Raw genomic sequence first — 11,365 nt, forward strand, 5'->3', positions numbered from 1 at the left:
AGTATTACTGTGAGGGTCCTTTGACCTCCCACTAGCGCTGGCATCGGAAAAGGAGTCATATTTCTCAATTTAAGACTTTTTTGAAATGTCGACTTAACACTAAAATTAAGGTATTGCTAAAAAGTGTTGATTTTTGACATTTCCAATAAATATCGTAATTAGAAATTAAAGTAATGCGATTTCAAGCCAAAAACAATAGAAAAAGCTATATTCTGAAGAAAAATTAAACTTGAACTTTGTATATTTTTTAAAAAAAGCTGCTTCGTAATTTCAAACCAGAATTCGCTCTATTTGTGTTTATTTGTTGTACTCCTTATTTTGTAGTACCTAGAGACTAATAAAACACCGATTTTATCGATAAAACGCGTTGAATTTTCGTACTCGTAACACCCGAAACAGAACCATTGTAACACCCGAAACAAAGAAAAAATTTATAAAAAAATAGTAAAACGTTTTATTTAACAGTGATTGTATGTTACATGGTTTGTAAATGTCATACTTTAGAAGTCCTGTAAGTTTGAGGTATGATTCCTTAAGAAAATTCGCTAAATTTCGAGTAAATGCAGCAACAGTCAGAACATAGAGGCAAAATCTCGTAACGCCCGAAACGCACACTTTTCGATTCATATTTTCGATATCCTACATTCTAAGCTGTACAAACTTTATTATTTAGATAAAACAACTAAAAACGGACAGATTAAGGCACTAACATTATTAAAATACTATTTCAAAATACATGAAATTGTTGAATATGTGTGTACGAACGTAACACCCGAAACGATGGAATGACCCTATACCTGTATTATACTTAGAGATCATAATATATTTAATTATTCTGTACGTGTGTTTGTTACTTATCTCCTAATCGGCTGGACTGATTTGGTTGAAACTTTGTACAGAGTATATTTCAATGGGTTCCTAGATGGATTGAAAACACAATTAAACCTGATAGGTGACGCTCCTCTCGGTATCGGGTTCAGCTAGCACCAGCGCCACACCATAGCATTTTAGAGTAACTAAAGCAAAGAATACTCATACTCCAAGAGAAATAAATAGTACGAGAGCCCACGACCAAAATTTTTGTCTCATAGCAATACGGCCAAAACCGCATCAAATCGATAGATACGATTATCCTGAACTCGAAAATACCAATATCAGACATTTTCCGCGTAGCGTTTGATCTGACCGAATTTTCAAAATTGTCAAAGAATTTTACCGAACTGCATCATAGCAATATGTCTGATTTGCAGACTGTAGTTGAATGATAGTTCTGAGATACCGGAAACATTATTTTCAGACGTTAGTGGTGCTACACCACTAACGTCTGAAAATAATGTTGCAAACCCGTAAAATCACTTAAAAAAATTAAAAATGAGACAAAAAAAATGTCTCATAGCAATACGTCTGAAAATCTTTTTTATTAGTAAATTTTGGTTATTTGATGCGAACAAAACAATTTTCAGACGGAAATGTGAACGCATTAAATTTTGAGACCGTTTTGAAAATGTTAACAAATTTTACCGATCGGTATCATAGCAATATGTCTGAAAATTGTTGGACATGATAAAATAAGTTGTCCACATGTGCAAAAAATTTATATCAGACAAATTAAGTGTAGCACCTTCTCTATCATACAACTTTTTGATACACTTAAAGTGTCTGAAAACAGGTTTTTGGTAATCATGGCAGCAATACGAAAAGTTGAAAAAAAAATTTTTCCGTATTGCTATGATACAGGTCGGCTAAATTTGTTGACATTTTCAAAAATGCGCTCAGGCTATATGCTATAGATGACCCACGCTGAACTGTCCCGCCAAACTCAATGACAGGGGGGCGCTACCATCGTTCAACTATATGGTTTCCAACATGGCAAAAATCTGAACCAGCGATCCGGTATTGACGGTGGCGCCCTCAGATCATAGAAAGAGAATAGATATGAAGTCGCGCGTAACTACAACGAGAACCAGTGTCCCCACATTTCCCCCACCACAGCTCCCACACACACATTCAACTGTGTAAAAACAAAGCGACTGAGAGTCTACGACAACATGTGCAACCGGCTTAAAAGTGCTGTGATTGGCCAGAAGGCGTGCCTTATGGCCAATCAATGGCCGCGTGACGTGACGCACACTTTGAAAAAAGCAATTAGAGAGAAGAAAGATAAAATGGAGTCGATAAGATATCGATACTTTAAATCCTGGGGGCAAGGCTCGAAATTGGTTTAAAAAATGCTTGTATGAAAACCTTTTTACTTATTATTATACGTTATTATTATGTTCTTTAACGATTTTTGCATAAAGGAGTCAGTTCCATTCTGTATGGACGAAAAACTCAGAATCAATTATTGGGACTAAATGAAGTTACCTTATATTAATTTACCCCAACCAAAGCTCAATGTCGTTATCGATGGAGTATAGAAGTTATAGACTGACAAAGTTTGTATGAAAAGTCATGGGTTAAGTAGGTACTTGCGATTTTTACCAGTATTTACAATATTGGTAATATATTATTATTTACTTTAATAATAATAACAGGATCACTGTAATTATTATTAACTACTATCGCGCATTAACTTTTTAATTATGGCGAAATTCGTACCGCCTATGTTTATCAAAAATAATGCCTATATTAGGCTTTCAACTAGCTCTTATAGTAATTACATAGTTGACAGTTACTAATCCCTTCTACTATTGTTATTGTTTTTGTAAAAACTTAAAAATCGCAAGCAACTCATGATTTTTTCATTCAAAATTAGAAAATAGAAAATAATAATTTACTTCTATAATATTTATCGATAATAGGAAACCGTATTTGAACACGAGCCCTGCACTATGTTACGACCGGCACATGCGGCCGTACTGTGTATTTTCACGCGTCAGTGGATATCGGAAGAAATAAAATACATTGCGCAGTAGTTACGCATGACATAAAGTGGTTGCTAACTAAATCGTCAATGTACAACGTGTTTGAATTTTTATCACCACTAATTTCGATATCGCAGTAAATGTCACGGCACTGAATTCGTTCGTAAAAATGTTTAGTTTTTTTTATTTATAAGCAAAATACCAATGGATTTGCAATACTTACATGTGGTAAATGACTTCATTGTTCCTGTAGTTCTTCGTTTCACTTATGTTATTGCACGTTACGACGCATTATCCAACAATATCGGAGAACATTTCCTCAGTACGACTGAATCGCGACTAACCTGGCGTCGCGGGCGATGTTCGTTTCTGGGCATATCGCGGAGACACGCGCCACGCCCCCGTTTCACATCTATTCCCTTCTATGATCTGAGGTGGCGCCCCACTGTCAATGTCATCGACAGGACAGTCCAGTACAAAGAGCATAAAAGAGTAAGAGACGGCACTCCATAGATATTTTTTGAGCTCACGCACACATATGCATTTTAGAGAACGACCCGCAAATCTTTACCAACCGCACAAACTACAGGCGGAGCTACCAACATAATGCCTTATTTTCTGACAGTATTAGTGACGTTCGTAATAACTTATCGATTATCGATACTTTGCTAGGGTTGTAATTGCATATCGATATCTAGTATAGGAACCTTCAATATTTTAATGATTACTATTTTTATTTTATACTATGTGTAAGTAAAACGAAGTTTTGTAACGTAAATTATTTATTTCGAAATAAAATAGGTATATTACAATAAGTATTGAACATGACATAGCAGTTGTAGGCATGAGGAATTATTGAAAATTATAACAAAGTACAGAAATGATAATTTTGTAAACTTTTATTTTCACAACTTTTTCTAAGAAAAAATAGGATTTTTATTTATAAACATCTTTAATTTTCTTATCAGCTGATCGAACCTCAGCCCTAAGATTACTTTTCAATGCTTTGTTGCTGTGCTTTTTTACTTTTGTCAGCAAAATTGTTTTCACTTTTTATGAAGCTGTCATTAATGATTTTACAACTTTTTCTTAGAAAAAGGTAACTTAATATTTTAAACATCTTATCATAAATTTCTTTATTATGTTGTTGACATTTAAACCAACTAAAATTACAATTTGTACTCAACATTAACCCATTAACGCCCAAATGAAAACTACGGTCAATTTCACATAGCCAATGTTTATTTTCTTTATAAAAATACTTCATAAATAATACTAAACAGAAAGAAAACCAAAAACAAAATCAGAAGTTAGATTTTCAGGGGTGTACTAAGTTTTGTACAATGGGCGCTTATGAGTCATATTGAGCAAAGCTTTCTCCATCCTGGCACAGTATTTTTAGGCACTTGCTATAAGCTGTTTTGACTTTATTGAAACACACAGTAATTTTAAGCTGTCAAATCAGCTTGTTTGCTGGTTTATTTTGATTATAACCATTATTTCATATTTTTTTCTCCATCAACTAGAGCAAGACTACCTACTTTTATTTATCTTTTATAGGTCAAATATGTGCGTACTATATGTTTGTGGAATGCTAGCTGATCTAAGCGACTATATGGGTTTACTATGCAGTGCAGTCTGCATGCATTTGAAATTATCATGTCCACCACATAAGCGAACAAGACCCATCCACCGCTTTTTTTCCTTTTACCTCAATTTGGTAAAGTTCTATAGACTAACCATCTGATCTAACCCACTGATCTTCTTATTATACTGTAGCTGGACACCCTGCGGTGCTTAACTCTACTTTTTTTTATCAAAAGACCCCAATAATGACCTTTCCCAATGGTTCTAAAGCATCAAAATTTGTTCCAATAGTACCCACATTATTATCTTTCAATCAATACTAATAAAATTATGTTTGGCTTGTCGAATAAGTCTCTATGCTTTTTGTGAAAATCTTTATAAGTAATCAAAGGATACCGTTTGGTTCTGTTTTCACGTGTGGTTCCAAAAACTATGTAACTAAGTCTCTTTAGATCGACAAACAGGTCATAATTGGGAAAACAAAATGTTTCTTTTTGTTGTCTGTAATCCCATAAATAAAGAGCCATGTCATTGGAAAAAGAAAACAATGATTACATATAAAAACTATGAAGAAATAGGTAAACACTCTAATAATAATGTCGTTACTGTACTATTTTACGTAACGTGTCAAGCGCCCATTGTACTAAAGTTAGTACAGCATCACTTTGGGAGTTATAGCATGAAAAACTTTCCATGAAATGAACTTTTCTATGTATTTTTTATTAGGATATGTTGTTAGCTAATACACAAACAACTTATTTGGTACTTTGTGTAACTTAAACCTTGCATAAAAAATTATCAAGTACCCTCTAGAAGACACGAAAAAATCACTGAAACGAAATCGCAAAATACCCCCTTAAGATTGTATAATCATGGTCTGTTTCATCTCAGGATATAATGCATAGACCTTTGTTTACCCATTGGAATTATTTCCAAAGTAAAAATACCCACTAAACCAGATTTATCGTAACTTAAAGTTGTGTACTATTTATTGTACGGCGGGCGTTAATGGGTTAAGAAAATGAATTTTCCAACATTTTCCATATATTATCTGGTCGGCAATATGGTCATGATAAAATTGTTTAGCTTCATTTACGGTGGTACATAATTGAATTGTTGGATAAACGAGACTTTTTTTATCATGCCACCATTCGCGAAGAGATATATATGCATACAAATCATTGTCAACAGGAGTTTTCACGCTCAAACACTCTTCACAAATTAAACAAGAACTGTTCTGTAATAGTTTGGCAGCTAAATACCCGCTTACATATACTACTGGTTGGTTTTCAAGGCTACACAAATTTTCAATGGGCTGTTCTAAGTTTTCAGGGTCCGGGATAGACAACACAGGATAAAATTCAGTGTCTGTGGAATCTTGAACATTAATTTTTATTTCTGTTGTTTTTAAATTAGTTTTTAAAATATTCCAGCATATGTTTATTGTTGTCTGCTTCACAATTAGCACTTCTGCTATGAGGCACTTTCAGCCCAGTAACCATGCTTGTTTTAAGCGCTGCAGTAAAGTGCGTGATAGTGGGATTTCTATTGGTTACACTGTGTTGCCTAATGATTCCAAATAAGTTTTCCAGAGAGTCTTGGTTAAACTGTCTAAGGTTCATATATTTAAACCCTTCATTCTTTAACTTTTCCCAAATATCGTTTAAGGATTTGATAGATATTTGATATCCCTTTACGCATTTAACATTTTTTAGTATCGTGTTTTCTGCTGTTATAAATTTTATGGTTTTTAACTTATCAGTATAAAAGGTCCAAGACTCAATGTGATTACTTGATGTGGAAACATTTTCCCGGATCCCTTTCTTTACGTCATTTAAAGATGATGGACCATTTGTACAATCAAATAGTTTATCTAACTGTTCAATCACAAATGCTGTATCATTGCAATCAGAAACTTCTTTCCATGCCATCATTTTTAAAATAGCTGCCACGGTATTACTCAGAGCATGCGCAGCATACTTCACCCTCATCTTAGTTTTGAATGTTGGATTTACAATGGTACTATTCAGTTTTTTAAAATTTAAAAAAATTCTGTTGTGTTCTTCTGCAACTACCAAATGCCTCCATTGTGCAATTTTTCCATCGAAAGACATATTTCCACTTTTAAAGAAATTGTTTCGTAATAATTTGAACAAGTGAGGGATGTCATAGATTATAAAAATTTTGTCATTATTTACAGAGAAAAAGTTGCTATCTATGCCTTGTCCACAGTTTCTTTTTAACATGTTAAGAGCTCCTATATTTGTAGATCCCTGATCACAAACTGTTGTTAGAACCATAAATCCGATTTCTTTTAATTTTTTGATGATGTCCGATATAATTTTTGCCAGTTTTGCTGTTGATATTGTGCCTTCCACAAAATAGTGCGCAATATATTGCTTGTAATTATGTTTAGCACCCTGTATCATAAACACTAACGCATGGTCTGCAATTTTCTTTTCTCGTCCCATGTTCTCGCCCTCTCCATAATCCACGTAGCCATCCACTTTATCAGCAATTTCGTTATAAATTATCCGTTTCTTTAACGCCATCTCGTCAAATATTAACGAGCAATATTTATTTTCCTTTGGCATACTTGATGCTTTTGCCTCTAACATATCAATTATATTTTTATTTATACCAGGCTCCATTGGTATATTTTTTTTAAATCCTTTGGAGCGTTTTAGTGCTTGGTAGCGTAAACAGCTTTTGCATATAGCGGTATGCTTTAGGGGACCGTTTAAATATAGCCAAAGCATATATTTTGTTGGCACCTTTTTCCTTGTGACTTTTTTTTGTTATTCTGCACTACATCCTTTACTAACGATGTCAGCACTTCCGAATCTAACGGCCGAATACTGAAACGCCATTTAAATATTTGACGGCTTCTCAAATAGTTAAGCAGCTCCTAAACTTACATTTCGCATACTCAAAACAATATCTGAGCAGTTCTCAATTTTTAAGCACCTCTCAAATTAAGTTGCACTCAAACGCCACTTAAATGAATTTTCGCATACTGAAACGCCATTCAACGCTAAGCATTACTCAAACAACTGTCAAATCGTCTTAAGCAGCTGTTAAATTTGAGAGTGCTTGCGCGGTATCTTAAATCCTATTCTTATACCTAAATCCTAAATCGACCTAAATAGTGGTAAATAATGTGTGTCATCGTTATCATTTCTTTCGAGCCTCGAGGAAATACCTAGATCTAATCGCAGGAACGCAATAAGGCTGAACGCTATTGAAAAATATTATTATAATGACATGCAATTCCGAGCGAGGTTCCGCGTCTCTAAAGAAACGGTGTTGTTTCTGAATTCATAATTTGGAAGCTCTTTGAAACCCCTCACCAAATGCCATACAACCAGTGGACCAAATACTTATTATAACCCTACTGTTCTACGCAACGGGAAGTTATGAACGTGTACTAGGTGATATCTTCCACATCTAACAGCCAACTGTGCATCGTATAGTGCACGAAGTAACAACCAAAATAGCTGCTATGAAATCGCTTTACATAAACATGCCTATTTTTGAGGATTAAGGGGACATCGCATAGCAGCATTTCCAAGAGTTGTTGATTTGTCAATTTGATGCTCTGTCAGTCAACAATGATAAATGTCAATTGTGGTTACGTTTCGGTCCACGATCGCCACTTAATAGATTTCAACAATAAAAAGTATCACATTTAAAATTACTTTTTTAATTAAATAAAAATGCAAGCATTAATTTTTTTAGATGATAAAACGAGATTTATATATAATAGAAACTAAAAATAAACTGTTCTATGTTAAGTTGATTGAGTATATTTCCATAAAAGACAATACATAACCAAACGATGCTGCGTGTAATGGATAAAAGACGTAAAGTTATCATTTGTGTAAATGAAAACATACTTTTTTTGGTAAATGTTGCCATTATGTAAACATTTGAGAGCTGCTTAGCTGATCACGGCTTCAAATCCGTTGAGTAGCGTTTGAGAATACCATTTAAAATTGAAGGATACTTAAAATTAGGAGCCCGTCAGCTGAGTGACAGATTTGAGTAGTGTTTCAGTATTCGGCCGTAACTTGTCTAAATTCACTCTTGACTTCGCTATATTCCTTATTGTTTTTTTTGCATTTTGTAACTGTCGCCAAAGCCTCTTCTCTTTAATTGTAAATGTTGATGAAGTGTCTGTAATAAAAACATTTCCATTAGTAAAAAAAACAACATTAAAGCAAATTGAATTGAATATCGGTTAATTAATCAGCAATTTTACTTAGTTTTTTAAATTAGGTATGTTTTATCTTACCTTTCATTTCAATGTTTTTCTTAGGTCTTTTATAACTGTGGACTAATATTTCTGCCTGTGCATCTTGATGGCAAATGTTTTTATCATCTGAAATATTATAAATATGCAAATTAGTTTAAAATTTATTTTGTTGTTTTATGAAACATATTATTTCCAAATCAATCAATCATTATCAAGTTTTAAAAAAATGCAAAGACAGGATAATGATAGCTCTTCTCATAAAATATGAAGCGTGGGCCCACCTTCAATAACAATGACATAATATTAAATTAAAGGCATTTAGAGGTTTTAATGTTCTGCATTCTGGATGCGGTCTGCGGGTATGTCAAGACAATCTGTAAGTGGTCGTGATAAGGCAATCAGTCACGTGTGCTTTGCGTTCTTTGTTCGTATCCGCACGGTCAAATCGCATTAATATAAAATGTACAGAAACCTAGAATGTTGTACATATAAGTTCATTTTGACCTGACTGCAGACTGCAGAACGCATCCAGGGTGGCATTCTTTAGTTTGAGGGAAGGCATATTTTAGAAGGTAAATAATTAGTTTGTACACTTACCATGAGTAATGGGTTTATAGGTCATATGTTCTGGTGCATTGGAAGTAGAAGGAAGAGGTTCAAAAGTTGTTTTCGCAGAAATACCAGAATCTGGTATATCCACAGCTCCCAAACATGTTGAATTTAGTTGTCTGGTTGTAGTTGTAAGGGGAACTGAAAGCAGATAATGAAATGTGAATTGGGTAATAAAATGTCATGTTCTTACCCAACTTTAGGGTACAATCAGTCTAGTACATGTCTTGCTCACATTAAAAATTACTAGCTTATAAATATTATTAAACTAGCTGACCTGGCTAATTAATGTAGATTGCCTAAAATTTTTCAAATTGGTCCGGTACTTTTTTTGAAGAATTTGTATTACACAAATTACTAAAGTCCCTCTAACTCAACACACATTCTAAGCTAAATTGTGTTACGAGTGGGTTTACTACAATATTCAAGCTGTGGGGTTCTAACCCGCACTTTAGGCTATCTTGGCTTCGAGTTACGGAGCCGATCAAATACAAACAAACAATTAAATATTTCCTTTTTATGTTATTAGTATAATTTTAGATAAACATACCTCGTTCAACTGGATTTGACTTCTTTGGAATGCAATATGAATGATCATAAAGAACTGTAACAAAGTATAGATATAATTAATAATTGAAATTATATATTATTTATTGATAAGCATACAACACATGTTTGTGGTTACAAAGAAAGAACCTTGTTAAATTGCATTCGGTTGGTTTGTTTTGGAAACCAAAGAAAATTAATTAAGACATCTAAATAATTCAGAAAAAATTGATAGATAGTAAATTAAATTAAAAAAAAATAATTGAAGTCATCATCATACCTGTCTTGAGGTTTTCTTTATTGGAGTCTTTTACATGAAGAGGAAACTCTGTCAAAACTTCATCTGGCAAGATGGGATTGCTCAATTCTAGTGTTGGAATAGCTGAGTTCTTCAGCCGAGTTCCTTTGGCATTGAAGGATTCAGGAGTGAAGTGCCCACCACAAACAAACTTCAGTTGGTGTAACTTTTCAATAGGTACATATGCTAAGTCTTCTATGCCAGCATTTTTAACCCACATTCGACAACTGAAATAAGAAATACCTATTAGAAAAGAAAAAGAATAACAAACTGAAATTTATTCATCAACTAATTTCTTTTAGTATTGTTATGCAATGCATTTACAGAGTACGAAACAAAATACTGAAATTAAAAATTGGTTATGGTTATTTACTGTATGATTAAAAATATTAATCCCAGCCTTTAAGTTTACACAATCATTAAAATTATCTTGTAATAAATGAGTGTTATTAGAAACTTACCGGTCAGAATCCAGAGGAAACCTACTCAAAAGTAAGGGTGATCCACCACGACTTCGCCTCTTATTACAAATAACGCACTTCTTGTTGTTTCTACTCTCCATTATCAGTAGAAGCCTAAAATGAAATAGGTATTAATTAAACAAACCCTATAATTTCTCTCCAACCAGTGTCAATGCCCTGGTTCATGCATTTACCAGTTTTGAAAGTACATTTACATTTTCATCACATAGAGTTGTTTTTAATGAAAAATAGATTTGTAATAGATCTAATATTTCAAGTAAGTAGATAACATACCCATTAAACAGAAAAGTAAATAAGAGTTTAAACTTCTGTAGAAGTTGAAACACAGCTTATTTAAAAGAGTCTCTATCTCACAAAAAACAAAACACTGAACAGCAAACTTTATCACGCCCGATACGGAGGAACTTAATCAACTCAACGTAAACGACAGAAAAGTTTATTTACAGTAATATTGCACCAAATCTGAGAAAATAACTTCACACGAATCAATTCGCCGGTTAAAAACTCAAACTCAATTGACAAACATTTTTTTTCATTTGTCAAACTAACAATACTACCAACATTAAGGACACTAACAATTATTTTTAGTATGGTGGTATTGATCCGCGGGTTCCCCTGCTATATTGAAATCAATCCAAAATGCACTTTATTGCTTAAGGGATAAGGTTGTATATCAATTGCTACATATAGAGACTAGTTTTTGTATGAGAAGTGTCTACCCACT

At 33.5% G+C, this 11,365-nt stretch overlaps 1 protein-coding gene across 1 annotated transcript; it reads right to left on the reverse strand.

Moving 5' to 3' along the window:
* Positions 1 to 861: 861 nt before the first annotated feature.
* On the reverse strand, positions 862 to 11,365 carry LOC135081873 (THAP domain-containing protein 5-like). The gene is made up of 7 exons (XM_063976657.1): positions 10,621 to 11,365; positions 10,142 to 10,386; positions 9,866 to 9,919; positions 9,304 to 9,456; positions 8,746 to 8,832; positions 8,548 to 8,627; positions 862 to 918 (listed from the first exon to the last, which is right to left on the reverse strand). Exons 1-7 carry the CDS (start codon positions 10,719 to 10,721, stop codon positions 862 to 864), a joined length of 777 nt encoding a protein of 258 aa, XP_063832727.1. The 5' UTR covers positions 10,722 to 11,365.

This window comes from Ostrinia nubilalis, chromosome 20, assembly GCF_963855985.1.
Source record: "Ostrinia nubilalis chromosome 20, ilOstNubi1.1, whole genome shotgun sequence".
Lineage (NCBI taxonomy): Eukaryota > Metazoa > Arthropoda > Insecta > Lepidoptera > Crambidae > Ostrinia > Ostrinia nubilalis.